We start from the raw sequence: 16,513 nt of genomic DNA on the forward strand, positions 1-16,513 counted from the left end.
GGAAAACAGAAAATCATGATAGGCCACCAGAATGGACCATGTAAGGCAGATCCCCTCATAATAATAATAAGTACCTTGGGTGTGGTTAAGATGAAAGACTTCAATCGTCATGATTTTTAAGTTAAGCTGCCACATTTACAATGTGGTTAGGCTTTTTATATCACGACCACCCAACCAAGTCTTCCCATACATGGCAATTTCTAAATGCAGATTAGAAAACATAGTAAAGGATTTAAAGGTTAAGGAAGTGGTCTGTGTATTATTATCTGTAAATTATATAGGCTATCAATAAAAGCATGTTTGAAATTTGACTTCTGTATTCAGTGGGGAGCTATTCAGGGTAGACTATTCAATGTCTGGGATCTATGTTAACAGTAGTATACCAATTGAGGCAGAAAGAAATAGAAACTCTTACATACTTCAATATTTGTTTATTCATTTGTTGTTTATTTATTTATGGTCATATCCTCATTGCAATACTGAACAATGTCCCTGTACATTGCAGACTTCCCTTATAAAACAAACCTACTGCACAGTGTGCAAAGTTGTGTACATGCGCTGTGCATGTGTGTTTTCAGTCTCCCTGAACCCCTGCACACTAGACTGTATTTGCAAAACAAACTCCCTTTAGGCACTCATGCAAAGCAAAAACACTCACCTTGGTCCAACCCACCACTCAAAGAAAGTCACAAAGGCCACACTGCCATAGACATAGTCTTGAAATACCAAGGAACAAGGAAGAAAAGGCAGACACACACACACTAATAGGACACACACACACACACACACTTCATTTGGCTATCAGTGGCAGTCACATAAATGGTAAACAGACATGAACTGAAGTGCCATGATATGGTAGGATCAGCTTGTATACACAACTCTGTTCCAAAGACCAAGTAGGACTGTTCCAGAGTTAAAGTATAATTTGACTGCAAGGGGTTAAACTAGTGCTGGGCGGTATGACCATCACAGTATTTTTCTAAATTAAACGGTATTTTTTTCCATGCATAATCAGATGTTCACAGCATTTTCTACAGGTTGAGAGAGGAATTGCTGCAGTACATTGACTAAGGTTGGTCTATTTTACTGTTATGATGTAGAATAACTCTACACTAGTGGTAATGCAGTTTTGCATAGCCCCAGGAAATGATGCTGTTTAAAGAGCCACTCATGATTCTAATGAAGAATCTAATCAGAATGCAAAGACAATTGCAGTCAAAATACAGAACTTTTACTGTGCAAATTTTACATCTTGTAGCCTATAAAACCAATACAAAAAGTAGTGCAACTTTATACGTTTTTGAAAATTATACAATTTCAAATGAAACCTCTCTGCTAATATGCTTACTCTGTCAAATAGGCCTATCAGAAACATGCCTTATTGTTATTGTGTGGTTTACATGACGTTAGTGGTAGGCTAACGTTACTTCATGTGGATGTGGATGTTTTGGTGCACTGATGACAGTCAGGATCATTTCTAACTAGCCAGCTAGTATTGTCAGTGCATGCCTATAACATATTCTTAAGGTGAGATGAATGATAAGCTCATTAAACTTCACTGTGTTCGGTGGGTTGCTAACTAACAACATCACCTACTAGCCAGTTAGTTACAGCTGTTGAACAATCTCAATAGAATTTTCGTGACGGTAAATCCCTTTCAATGCAGTATCCCTTAACGTTTTTCCTTAACTAAAGAAACAATTTAAGCTATTCTGTGCAACACCCTTAAATAAACCCCTTATCTAAGGAGAAATTAAGCCTTAAAGCAACACCAAAGAACTTTTCCTCTGCACGCACGCTATTTGTTTATCCAGCACCGGCTTTGCAAATAACGATGTCCACAGACAAGGTAGGCTATATGTTGCATGATTTTATGAAAGTACGATGTATTGCGACATCGTGCAAGTCAAATTTGTAGTTTCTTATGTCTCATTCCATTGAACTACAGATCCGCTACCCGATCTGGCTAACTTACATAGTGCGGTTATAGCCGAAAGAGGGCCGCGAAGCGAATGCAGAAGTGCTGTTCACCCTATAACGAGTTGATGAACCACTGAAACAATTTTGGAAACATTATTTTAAGGTACAAAAAAACTCTTTGGTGTTGCTTTAAGGGTCATACTTCAGGAGAAAAACTTCTGGTGTTTTGTGTTTACCCTCACTATGCCTCGCAGTGGCACCATGCGTGCGTGTGATACCTGAGGCCATCCTTAAAAATATTCTTGTTTGCAGTAACAGGCAAAAAAAAAAAAAAAAATGGGTCGGTAGGTAGGTCAATATTTTTTTTTTTTCAAGACGTAAAGTAAATTTTTTTTTTACATTTTGGTCATGGTGATTACGTAGGTATAAATTTAAACAAATGTGCATATTGTGACGTAACTGACTGGGTCCTCAACCCGTGCCTTCAGGCGCATCATTGCAAACCTCAATCTGATGCAGGTTATGTAGAAAAGCCTTTCTCAAACTTCTTTGACCTGAGGCCCAGTCATGGCAGACTTTGGGGTCATAGGGCTCATCTACACATACCCAACCCCACTCCCCCCCCAATCAATTATCCCATATCATTATCACAATCATTATTATGCCTATATTGTTATACATGCACTTTCACTTAAATGTTTTGTGACATGCACATCAGAGGACTGCTTTACTAATGTAAGATATAATTTCATTGCTTTTGCATGGTTGCATGATGCTTGCATAAGATATGCTGAATAGACCACAACCAATTTCAATTCTTCAACACAGTCACCGTTAGACTAGAGGGGAGAAAGGATGGGAAAAGATCTGGGCACAGTTCTTCCAGAACTTCGTGCCAAGTAAAAGCGTTGTCGTTGTGTGAATGAAACGAAGCGTATAGGCCATAGTGTGACATGCGTAAACCAATGGTGTAGAGATGACGCCACAGGGTTTTATTTAAGAGAGCCTACGTTTGTATGTAGGCAATTTATATTCACAATACTTAGGCCTACTAAAATAAATAGTATTTTATTTGTGTTGGTTGTTTAGAGTATAAAAAAAAATAAAGGGGAAAAAAATAAATATTTGGGTCGGTTCTAAATTGACAGGGTCGGTCAGGTTACGGCAAACGAAAATATTTTTAAGGATGGCCTGAACAAGGGTAATTGCTATCTGGTCTTCTTGCTACTCTGCATCTAGGCAAATGGACCACTCTTGTCATTCACATCAAAACAACAATAGTCCACAACAATAAGCTGACCTAGGATACATAAGAACCTGTTATGGTTCATTCAAAGGCAGAATTATCTACATTTAACAATTAATATGAGAGAAATCTATCTATGACAGGGTAGCGGTGTGTAAGTGTGCTAAACCACACCGGAGGCTCCAGATAACTCGAGTTAGCTGATGGCTGTCGAATTCTGAGGCACAGGCTGATCAAACCCAGCACTGTTCCGTGAAAGCCTGGACTTAATGAGGCAGATGTCTTCCTGTTTACAGTGACATGGCAAGTACAGAAACACATCCACTCCGATAGTCCCATATACATTCCATGTGAGTTTAATGTGTCCGAAGTGCAAAGAAACATCATCGTCCATCATTAACAAAGAGCAATACGGTATAAAATATATCTTTTAGAGTAGCAGCTTGATCTCATAGCACCATTGCCAATTGATGGAAGTGGTGCCGTTTGTCCTGGTCATTCATCCTGCCGACTACTTGTGAGATTCTGGCCGGCCACATGACATGCTCTGTGGAGAAACTGAGCTCATCGGCTGAAAGGGGAGGGGAGGCTCGACATGAATAGAACTTAATTTTACAAACTATTTCCACCACGTCTCCATTCACTAGCACATTCTACACACAGCTGCAAAAGCCAACGCCACACATTCCACACACCTGCAAGGCCATTGCTGTACGCCAATTTTACAGGAATGAATCTTGGTTTACAGATCACCAACACATTCATCAATTCAAATGATTTTTTTAAAAAGAGCACTCCCAACACAACTAGAACTTACACCTGTAGGCTACATTGTATTTGGGAAAAGCAAAAGGTATCAGCATAATGTTATTTATTTATTTATTTATTTATTTATTTTTTATGTATTTTTAAACAAAAACATCTCTGTCAGTTCCATGCCATTTTCAACAGCTATCAAAAACAAAGGTCATTTTTGGATGGATGGATTTTTTGTGAATGTTTCTTCTTCTACATAAGATTTTAGTAATCTTTAGTTCATGTAATACTTTATTGTCAATGCACAAATTAAGTAACAGTAGTCTGCAAATTAAGTAACAGTAGTCTGAAACGTTATTGTTAATGCACAAATTAGGTAACAGTAGCCTAGTCTGAAACGAAATGCTGTTTTACATCTAACCAGTGGTGCAAATAACTGACATGTCCAAATGGGCCTTGATGAAATGCGTCGCTAGACTGTTCATACACATTTTAACGGGCCAAAGTTGAAGAGCTTTTGTCCGGTATTGTTAGTGCAAATATAGGCTGATTCATGTTCCCTTGCATTGTTTAACTGAGGTCCATGGCTAGTCTGGCTTTCATCAGACCAAGCTCAATCTTTTAAGAAATCAAAAAATAAATAGCGGGCAGATCAGGCTGGGTTCACCCAGCCTAGTCCATAGGCACCCGATATTGTTTAATTTTCCGATTGAGATATACACGCTCTGGCTATTCTAAATGCAAAATGCATCAGGGAGTTATGACAAACGGTAACTAACAAACTAGATCCTAATAGAAAGCTGTTAGCTTCCCTAAACTACAGGTAGGATTATAAGGTAGGCCTATTTACAACATAAATTGTCAATAGGCTATGCTGGCTACACACAAATAAAATCTCCTTGGGAAACCAATGGCTTCGCCTTACAGTATCAAGCTGACTTAAACTGTCATATCGCGGGAAAAAGTTGTAATAAAATTCACGCAGCTCCATGAGTCAAGGAAAGCGCCAATGAAGTAGCCACTTCTAAATGGGACCCACTACACAGTAACTTAAGGTGTTTTGCTAAAGCAGCCATAATGAAATGAAGGTGTCATTGTTTGGATACTTCACACACACGTGCTTTTTAATTTCACAGACTACAACTACCAAGCTGCAATCAAAGCACATCGATTCCCTCACACCCCTGCACGCACTTAAAAACAAAATAAACAGGCGCCTCAGTCTCACGCATGTATAGGCAAAACTGTATCAGACCGGTGTAACGTTGGTAAATCTTCCATTGCACAGAATGATTTTTTGTAGCACGCAATAAATGACAGTCGAAAGATACAAACAGTGCTGCTATACATTTGCTTGGTATAACCGCATTTATAGTTTTCTACAAATGCAATAAATCAAATGCCTCCATCACTCAACCAACGCTTAACGGTAACATTACCTAGGTCCTTATTGATATTACAAGATTAACGTATTCCTGCAGTAAAACCAAGCATGTCCGATAAACATCCTCAGATTTATTTCGCTTCAAGAAGAAATGGGAATTACACTTCATGTGAACATCGTCCTATCCTTATTAGATGTTCGGCTGCGGTAAATTACAGTCCTTGTATGAAGCGTCCCATTGTTTTTCCAACCCACTTTTAACTTCCAACAAAATTACGTCTCACTGCAACGATGCGCCATCTAGTGGACAAACGACTACTTCTCGCCAATACTGAAAATGCAGCCATGATGATGATGATGATGAATATTTATTTTGGCTTTCTTTTAATGCTACTGATTTTCATTTTTACCGGGGCAAATCACAAATGAGTGATTATGAGCCAGGTTGATGTGGGCCCTTGAGACCAACATACCATAAAAGATTCACAGAGAACTGTGTCTGCCCTACCCTCCTTTCGGGGTCCAGTCCAGCGGGGGCTGCAGATGAAAACGAAAAATGACGGTTCCATGCTATCCATGTGGGGTACATGCCCACCAAGTTTTGTGTACCCCGGTCTTTCAGTGTCCCGAAATCCTTGTTGGTGTATGCGCCACTAAATGTACACATAAATTATTTTATTGTAAGGCCCCCATGAACGAAAGTACACAAAACTTGGCATGCATTCAGAGGGTGTCATAATGATCCTACACTTTTAATTTCGTGCAGTTTTGACCTTGTCAGCCAGAGATATTGAGATGAAAACACCTAATTTTTTGCTTTTTAATTTTAACTAGGTGGCTATACATGAAATAAGTGGTAATGGGATGGGTTGACATGCCCCTTAAGACCAACATACAAAAAAGGTGGACCTCCTAGGCCCCACGGTTCTCGAGATATTCACAGAAAACTGTCTCCGCCACCTACAGGCCAGTTGGTGTATAGTAACATAAATTAATTTATTGTGTGGCCCCCATGAACGGAATTCCACAAAACTTGGCGTGCATACAGAGGGTGTCATAATGATCCTACACTTCCAATTTCGTGCAGTTTTGACTATGTTAGGTCACAGATACCTTCAATTACACCACCTCATTTTTACTTTTTGTGTTTAACTAGGTGGCTTATACATGAAATGAGTGGTTATGGAATGGGTTGACATGGCCCCTTGAGATCAACATACAAAAAAAAAAAATGGTCCTCCTAAACCCTACGGTTTTCGAGATATTCACAGAAAACTGTGTTCGCCCTACCCTCCTTTCGGGGTCCAATTCAGCTGGGGAGCTACAGATCAAAACGAAAACGATGGTTCCATGCTATCCATGTGGGGTTACATGTCCACCAAGTTTCGTGGTACCCCGGTCTTTCAGTGTCCCGGGAATCATTGACGGAAATTTGGGCATCTAAAAAGAAAAAGAAAAAAAAAAAAATCTGACTAAACCTATATGATCGCGCGCCAAGGGCGGTCATAATAATGTACCGTTGCTTTTACAGACAGGTATGCTTGAAATACAACAGTATTAATGATGGCATTGTCTATTCTCGTCCCCAAAACATCAGGAAATGTATACAGACACCCAAACAGCCAATTATTCTTTCTTCTCCAGAGGAAGTTTAGTCAGAAATTTTTGAGGAGAGCAGAGCCGATTACACGTTGCCTTTTGCTGTCTTATTGGAATCAAGTGCAGCACTGTGCTGTGCTGTGCTATGCTGTGCTGAAATGCCACTGCAACATAGTCAGTTGTATAAGCATTACTGTCGAAAACATGCACATTAACCGACGATGGAATCTGAAACCTACACACCTGGCCAGTGTCAAGGAAGCATGAGAGAAACCCGAGCTTGGATGACGGCAACACTGTTGGCTGAGGGAATAAAACTGCCCTTCACATTTGAGTTCTTCCACTGTTATGACAGACGAACCAGGGAGATGGCTTTATTGTCCTAAGAAAACTCTCTCAAACCCTAACAGTAAGACAGTATTAGTGGAAGGGTTGTAATTCAGTGAGCTTGACACAGGAGCACATGGCCGGCCCTTTAGTGAAGAGAAACAAAGAGCCCTCAGCACAGGCCATTCGAAAAACACTTCCAGAATGTTCTGGGAAGGAGAAACTAGAGGCTGGCTGGAGCCAATTGACCTTCTCTATTAAATTGAGGATCCATTTTCCCCTCTCTGTTCTGGCTGGGTTAATCACATGACTCCTGGACGGGTGGCTGGGCCGTGGGAAATCGCAGACACTGGGTCTTTAACAAGGGTCTGGCCAGCCTGCATAGGAGAGGAGTGCCGAAGAAATAGTGCTATAATTCAATCGCATTTCTCTCTGAGAGGGGTCAAGCTCAAGATCATATGCATTACCCAGAGCTTCATGACCAATGGACCTCAACGGTTTATATACAGATTTATAATAGTTGTGTGGCCACTGTCCAACTTGGTCAATGCTGGTGACACCATTTATATTGCTTATTACATGGATATTTTGACATAGCCCATGATATTGACAGGACGATGAATCTGAATCACATGTAAAATAGCAATTCTCATTTAATTTTCTCCCTGACCATTAAAATACATAATCTGGTCAGACGGGGTCGAGTTCCAATTTGGTCCTCATGTATTACCAATGACTGCACCTTGGTAAAAAGCAGTTGCAAAGTATCCTACTATTTGTCAACTTTTCTCGGTAGAGATCTAGTTGACTTGAATGCATTGCATGTTGTTTAGTTAGAGTTGATGTTAATTGAAAGGTGATACAGTTAATTGTAAAAAAAAACATTTTCCATTTCAAAATGTAGCACTATAAGGGAAAAATGGAGTTGAAATGGTTTTGTAAACGTCTAATCTATTGCATTTTTATTCATTTGTTGGTTCTGTAAATTGGGGGAACAATCTAGGCTATACTTGAAACTAATCTTGATCGATCTAAAACTAATTATTGGAAAATATGCATTTGTAAGAGCACCATTCTATAAAAATAACATTCTTGCCATGGGATCGTCTCTACATCAACCTCTAAACCTCTTCTGAATTTAAAACATTGGCATATCCATTTTAATTGTATAACTGAGATAATCCATGAAACAGTTAATCTCAAAATCCCTAGTTCTATACCAACATTGAAGGACAGAATATGTAGTTCTTTCGCAGTGTCCAAACAGTAAGCCACACTGGCTTAAGCACTACAGGTGAATAAAGCATTGGCTGGTTTAGAGGTGTGGTAGCGATCAAAGCTGTGGGAACAGGTCACAGGTGAGGCAGTGTAAACAAAAGCCTGAGGTTGATTTTTCAATAGTGCTCAAGATGGTGCATCAGCATGTTCTTGCACAAACAGGAATGCAGGCTTTCCATGTGTACTGAGAACATTACAGGACTTATATGTGGCATGAGATGGTGTATCTGACACCGCAACCCTTAGCAGCACCTAGAATTCAGTAGTTCTAGGGATGTACATCTTAGACCAAACATAAGTTTAAACATTATTCTACTTTATGGGTCACATTTGACCATATTTCAGCCGTGAAGGGGGCAGCCGTGGCCTACTGGTTAGCGCTTCGGACTTGTAACCAGAGGGTTGCCGGTTCGAACCCCGACCAGTAGGCACGGCTGAAGTGCCCTTGAGCAAGGCACCTAACCCCTCACTGCTCCCCGTGCACCGCTGTTGTTGCAGGCAGCTCACTGCGCCAGGATTAGTGTGTGCTTCACCTCACTGTGTGTTCACTGTGTGCCGAATGTGTTTCACTAATTCACGGATTGCGATAAATGCAGAGACCAAATTTCCCTCACGGGATCAAAAGTATACTTATTTCAATTGCAATATATTGATATTCAATTACTATTTTTGTTGTGTGTACTTTAGGTAAACAGTCAACATTCTCCCTCATGTCATGATGCGATTATGAGACAATGGCATATCAGAAGACAATGACAATATGAGAGCAAGACTCAAACAACATGCACAGTTATTAAAATGTATTAAAATATTTTTTTTTGTGGCTTAATTAATCATGTTAAATCAAGATTATTGCAAACCCAGGCCATCCTTAAAAATATTTTCGTTTGCCGTAACCCGACCGACCCTGTCAATTTAGAACCGACCCAAATATTTATTTTTTCCCCTTTTAGTCCGACCGACTTGCCGGTTGTAAACTTGCGTTAATACCGACCGATTGTTTTTTTTACTCTAAACAACCAATACAAATGCAATAAAAAAATATTTATTTTAGTAGGCCTAAGTATTGTGAATATAAATTGCCTACATGCAAACGTAGCTCACCTAAATCAAACCCTGTGGCGTCATCTCTACACCATTGGTTTTACGCATGTCACACTATGGCCCTACGTTTCGTTTCATTCACACAAACTGATAACGCTTTTACTTGGCACGAAGTTCTGGAAGAACTGTGCCCAGATCTTTTCCCATCCCTTCTCCCCGCTAGTCTAACGGTGACCGTGTCGAGGTATTGAAATTGGTTGTGGTCTATTTAGCATTTCTCAAAATATGGGTCCGCAACGTGGAGACTGCTGGTCCACGGAGTAGTGGAGTGAAATTAGGCCCGGTGCTTCATCTGATAATTTGCTGCGCAGTTGATCAAGAAACCGCTGGACCGAATTTAAAAAAAAAAACAAACGCTTCTGCTATCGATGTCATTAAACATGGAGCCCTACAATTAAGTGGTGGTATGAGCATTCATTCAATGCGCGTCTGCGCGAGAGAAACTGAAACTATTCGATAACGTTGGTATCAAAGCTCCGCTTCAACCTGTTGGAAGGTTATTTATTTATTTATTAATTTAACGAAACTTAATAGAACAACGTTGTTTTTTGGAACTTCCATAGAAACAGAGCAGAGACTGTATAATACACTGTATAGCATTGAGTATTGTATAGTCAAATTTCAATATAACGTGGCCAAAAGCTATTGTAGCCTTCTTTCTGGGTACATGTAGATGAGCCCTATGACCCCAAAGTCTGCCATGACCGGGCCTCAGGTCAAAGAAGTTTGAGAAAGGCTGGTCTATATAACCTGCATCAGAATGAGGTTTGCAGTGGTGCGCCTGAAAGCACGGGTTGACGTGCTTTCTACGTCACGATATGCACATTTGTGTAAATTCATTCCTACGTAATCACCATGACCATAATGTTACTTTTTTTTTTTTTTACTTTGAATCTTGAAAAAAAAAAAAATATTGACCTACCTACCGACCCATTTTTATTTTTATTTTTGGCTGTAACTGCAAAAAAGAATATTTTTAAGGATGGCCCCATGTTTAGGCTAAATCAACATACTGGTTAGGGGCTCAAGATACAGAGACCAACATGCCCGCATTTTGGATTAGATACTCCATCTGAATCCAAAATTATCCTGTATGCCCATCTGCATCAGGTTTCTGAAGAGATGAGATGTTCTGCGTTGAAATCCCAGTTGCTAATTTACTCATTTACAAAATTCTCTCTCCTTAGCCTACCAGTTCATTCACACTAAATCTAAATCGTAATGATTCAGTCTCTTGGTTTTTTGGATTTCTTTTTCTCTAATGGACAGCTTTCCATACCTGGTTTAAACCTAGACTAAGACAGACAACCGTTCAACAAACTAGTCATTAAAATGTAAATCAGTAACAGTCCTCAGGCAGCCTAGTATCTTACACCTTGTTTCAACTCTAGTGTGAAAACAAGCAGATTAACGTTTGAGAATGGCACACACACTACACTAATATCAGAAACTCACTATCACTAGCGACTATTTCATGTCTGTGGGTAGCCTTCCAACATAATCCACAAGTGGCTGTGATCACGTTGAACCCAAAACTGCCTTTTATTGGTGAGCTGATTTTGAGACACTAAACTTTGCCTCAGGCTATGTTGCAAACTGTTTCTTGGTTGCTGTTTAACTTATCTAAAGTTAATTGCTATACTAAGTGTGCTTTTGTTGGTTAGCATTGTATTAACAGCCTTTTGCACCGATGAAAGCTAGGTGGTTAGGCCAAATTGTGATGCATTTTAGCAATATATTTTTACACTTTGCTGTAAAACCCATTCTTACATTACTAGGTTTGCAACCAGGAACACAATAGCTTGGGAGGCAGTAGCAAACAACAGGTGCGTTCAGCTACCTACCACAGAAAACTATGATTCATGAAAACTAGGCTTAAGCTATAATAACTGGTAAAGATTGGTAAAAAGTCTTCAATATGTGGCTCAATTTGCTCTTTTTCGTTTAGTCTGTAAACTAAAACACAGAGCAGTGCCTGAATGACACATATACTTTTATTTTTCCTGTAAATTTTGCTGTAAAACACTTTTTGATGTTCTTTCTTGGGATTCTTGGACCACTGACCCAGCCTGAATCTGCTGGTTTAACCTTCTCAGGGTATACGGTAATAAGAATAACGTGATAAAGAGTCATGTGGAAAACAACACAGATATGACTGACATAACAGGAGAAAGCCTGTAGGCTAAACATGTGGCTCTCTGCCAGGACTGACATGTCCCCTTGAAAAACAATGAGCGAGGGGGAAAGAATTGACAGAGGGCCGCTTGCTTGAACATCACCTTGGCAGTGTAACAACTCGATTTAAAAGGGGGTGGGGAGAATCCACTGGGCCAACTCTAATTTAAAGCTGACTTGACATAACTTTGTCACCAGATCATGCACACTCGACAATAAGCACTGTGTTACGGCTTCCTGTTCCGCTCAGCTGCAGTCCAGGGTGAATGAGGTGCCAAACTAGAGCAGCAAAAACAAACCCAGGCCCAAGCCCAAAGCTCACATTAAAAAAACACTCACACACACACACAGAGACTACAGACATCACTAACAGAGAAACAACACCAACACCAATTTAATGACCTGAGACGATCCTTCAAAAAGACAAATTTACAGCTGTGAACCATAAAAAACACCCATAAGCTTACACAAGTCAGGGTTCTGGATGAAAAGCGATCCAGTCAGCAAGTGCGTAGGAAACAGCTTTTTGAAACAGATGCCAAGCAAGTCAGAATTGTCATCACTATCCTTAATCACACAAGAAAGTGAACCTTTAAAAATTGGTGTGGACAGACCTGATGGGTGGAGGCACACCCGAGGCTGCAGATCAGACCCCAGTCACTGTAGCCTGTGCACCTCAGGCCACCAGCAGCAGTCATGTCGAAGCCACGCTCCCCCAAACGTGCCACTTACACTGAATGGACAATCATCTCATTGGAGCAGCCACTGTAATCAGGCCCCTCTCTTCCAGACACAATTATATAATAATTTTCAAAAACAACTTTGATATGATATTATATGTCCATTAAGTAGAGCCTAGGCAATGCATTCACAGAGCGCCGGTGCAAAGACTTGGCTGATTCTCCGTTGGGTGACGGAGAGGGATGGGAACCAGTCTGCCCCGTGCCAGGGTGGACCAGGCGAAGGCCAAATCATTCAGCATACCAAACAAAAAGATGCTTCTTCGACCAAAGCAGCCAGCCGACAGTGAATGATCAGTTAGGACATCACCATACAGACCCAACCGGCCTATTGGGTTTTGACTGAAAAGAGAACAGCCCACTAAATACCATAACAGAGGGGTGTCCTGATTTGGGGAAAATTAGGTCTTCTGAATAAATCTCATTTTACAGTAGGCTCCTAAACCAAGATCCACTGAAATTAACAAGGTGTGGACTTGTGGTACATTCTATTTTCAGCATGACACTTGTTGTATCACTGTTGTATACAAAGTGAATGATATACACATAACCCTGTGACATCCTGTGTGAACATTATCCATTTCTTCATCAGAGATAAGATATTTATAACAGCAAAAGAGACAACTTGCAAGGATGCTTGTGAACTTAATTCTCATTTACTGACTTTCAAACTGAATGAGAACACATCAAACAAAACATGTTTCCTATTTCTAAAGGTAATGGTCTCCCTATTTTTTGAACACAAAACAACACACACAACAGGGGATGTAGTTTGGTTTTGGTTCAACGTAGATAGCTACAGTTCAAAGACAATAATTCAGTTCAGTTCTTTACCAGTTGAATTTCATGACAACAGATCAATATGATCGACAGCTTTTTTACAGATTGGTACTCTTGCACCCCACATTACAAGATAAAGTCTACACAGCCTTCATCCTTTGATGCCAGTTCTACACTACAGTGCTTTGGATTGTAAAACATAACTCATGCAATTCACAGGGGTCAAGTCCCAGTCATTCTTTCCATCCTTAGCCATTATGCCATCCGTTGCCAAGTCTGCCTCTCTTTTCCCAGGCTTTTTCTCTCAAAACCTCAAACATCTCTTTCCTTTGTGATGCATTAATTTACACTGTGCACCTGTTTATGACGATGGAGCAGAGAAGACATCCATCCCTCAGACGAGATTCAGCAGAGGAAGGAAAACAGGAGCCGAGAAATATATTAGATTAGAGGAGTGCAGCAGTGGTGGGGGAAGAGAAGAGAAATATGCAGACCCTATAAATAGGTGAACTTCCACCCATGGCCAATGTGGAGAGTGTAGATTTACACAAAGGTCTTCATTCAGACAGTGGACAGTCAGATGGGGGGGGGGGTGGCATAATAGACTGGGGCTATGCGTCTGTAACTGGCAAGAAGGGACAGACTTCAAGCAGTTTCACTAATATAAAAGTGAAATGTCGGGGATTGAACCTGCAACCCTTGGGTTACAAGCCTGAACCCCTAACCAGTAGGCCACGGATGTTAATTCACTGACAGTATCATTAACATGCGCACATTTTCAGTTCCGTAGGGAGAAAATGTTAATATCATGTCAGATCACTGCCAGAAATCTATAGTCATATATGGTAGGCATGCATTGATGATAGTTAACGGCAGCCTCATGTAACCAACACCAATTCATCAAAAATGACCTAGTAAAGACCTGAAAATGAACTATGGATGACAATCTCCTGCTTGCACACAGATTAAAAAATATGATTATGAACAGACAGGCTTTTGGTTTGAGCCAGTACATCACCATGCCTGAAACCATTTAGTTAGGCCTTCTTTGCTATGTGCTGCACTTTAATAGAATATCCTTCACCATCCAAGGACAATTTCATTTGGAAATACCTTTCGCTTTGTTTTGCTCCTGGTCATATTGAACGTTCTGAATACGCTGGATACATATTACCATGGGGTGAAACAAGGTATTGGCCACGCAAAACTCCTGTTCAGTTGATAATCATATCTATGAAAGATTCAGACACCATAGATATGCCAGTGTTTACATCAGCCAGTAGCCACGCATGACTTCCACTACTTCAGTCGACACATTGTTTACTGTCTCGACAGTCACCACCACTGCGTGGGAAACAAATGTGTCACTGGTCTACTTTTAGCTAAGTTATGTCTCGGTTGGTCTACGGATACGAGGGAGTACCACACAACACAAAAAAGGTTGACGTGGACTTTTTTGAGCAAGAACTTCCCGAATACTCTATTTTCTGTGGTTAGACTTCATTTACTGAGCGTAAAAGGGTTTTTACCATACAGTAAATGGTTTTACCCATTGTTGACACCATGCCAAACGAGGCAATTTGATAAAAGACTTACCTCCCCCATGGGCAGTCTGGCTGAGAGTCTTGCATCATCGTCCTCGTCGCTCGGACCCATCCAATGTGTCGCCATCATTTAACTTCGCAAAAAAGGCGATGGTTGTCTGCAGCCCACATTGAGGTGATATCCGACAGAAAACTGGAATAAATTCCAATCCCGACTCGATCAGTGGAAGACCAGTCTAATCCACTCCGTGTTCCTCCCTCATTTCTTTGTCGAACAAGCTCTGTATTGATAAACAGGTGAAAACAATCACAGAGGAGTTTACTTAGGCTATTCCCAAAGCATTGTATTGCTCCAGTGAATCAAACTAAAAAGTAACTTAACTAAGCGTGAAGCATTTTTAATCGTATGGACAGATCACGGAAGAGATAATACACTATCCAAGTCAACTTCCCAGCTTCATGTGAACGAGACTAGTTATGTTAGGTGTTTATTTGAACGTTATCTGTTTAGGCGATTAACACAATCAAGTAACTCACACTCGGCTCAACAACTTTTCTGGTCATTTTCATAATTTATCTAGTCAAACAAATATAATGTTTGGTTGCGAATATTAATTTGCTTCCACTGATTACAAAATAAAAAAACACTCGAGTTCTTTCCAAAAAAACAGAAAGTATTCCAAAGTGGCACATGCTTTCGTGTGAGATCCCCTGTTGTTCTCGGACTTAAATGAGTACCACAACCACGCACGGCGCATAACGTTAGCCAGCTAGCTGGTTAGCAAAAACAGCGACCGGTGAAAAACTTCAAAGCTACAACGTTTAATCTTGTGGTAGGCTGAAGTTCGCAAAAGTAGTTAAACAACTGCTATCGCACTCTTTGATGAGAAATGTCACACACCTGTGTGATATTACCTATGCAACTAAATGTTTTGTATATAACAGCATATTAGCTATCAATAGGTGGTGGGTGCGGGTTAAAACTCATGGACTAGTAAACCGTAGCCACAAGCTAGCCATAGTTCACTCGTTCACCGTGCTTATCGTTACTTGGATTACAGTTGATTGTTTCCCATGATGGGTATCTAATATATTGAATTACACACAAGATCAAAACAAAACTAAAGCGAGAACGATATCAACTTCAAAAACTCAAAACATGTATATTTTGAACCAATAAAACTTCGCGTAGCAGCGACCTAGCACAACAAAAATGCCTCGGTAGCTTTACAATGGTTGCTCCTACCTGTTGGGAATAAAGCACCGTGACAAAGTGGTAAACGCCCATTGAAAACTATCCAGAGTCCACTATTTTACAAAGGAGTTGGCTTAAAATGAAGTATCCCCTGGTGTTTGGTTCTGTTTAGATTTTCTAAGCAATTTTTACGACGCAAAAGTTTTTTCTAATTCCCAGATCCATCTCAAAATACACGCGCCGCGCACTGTTGGAATTGTGCAGCAGGAACACAAAATCCTTGAAAACACCACCCTCCTCTTGCCAGCGGTACGCTAAGCCAATCGGATTGTACCTAACTTTCCAAGTTTAAAATTTAGCCAATTAAATGTGTTGTTGCAAACAATAGTTTTTGTACTAAATGTATTAAGTATACTACCACATATGTTTGAATAAAAGTAACAGATTTATTATAAAATAATTTTA

At 40.2% G+C, this 16,513-nt stretch overlaps 1 protein-coding gene across 1 annotated transcript in view; it reads right to left on the bottom strand.

Moving 5' to 3' along the window:
• Positions 1-16,300, bottom strand: part of arhgap21b (Rho GTPase activating protein 21b) — a 69,327-nt gene extending 53,027 nt beyond the window's left edge. Inside the window, 2 exon segments of the mRNA XM_048259226.1 lie at positions 14,906-15,134; positions 16,100-16,300. Coding sequence (XP_048115183.1) covers positions 14,906-14,983 — 78 coding nt within the window. The 5' untranslated portion in view covers positions 14,984-15,134; positions 16,100-16,300.
• Between the last annotated feature and the right edge of the window lie 213 nt (positions 16,301-16,513).

The sequence above is a fragment of the Alosa alosa genome, chromosome 1 (genome assembly GCF_017589495.1).
Source record: "Alosa alosa isolate M-15738 ecotype Scorff River chromosome 1, AALO_Geno_1.1, whole genome shotgun sequence".
Taxonomy (NCBI): domain Eukaryota; kingdom Metazoa; phylum Chordata; class Actinopteri; order Clupeiformes; family Clupeidae; genus Alosa; species Alosa alosa.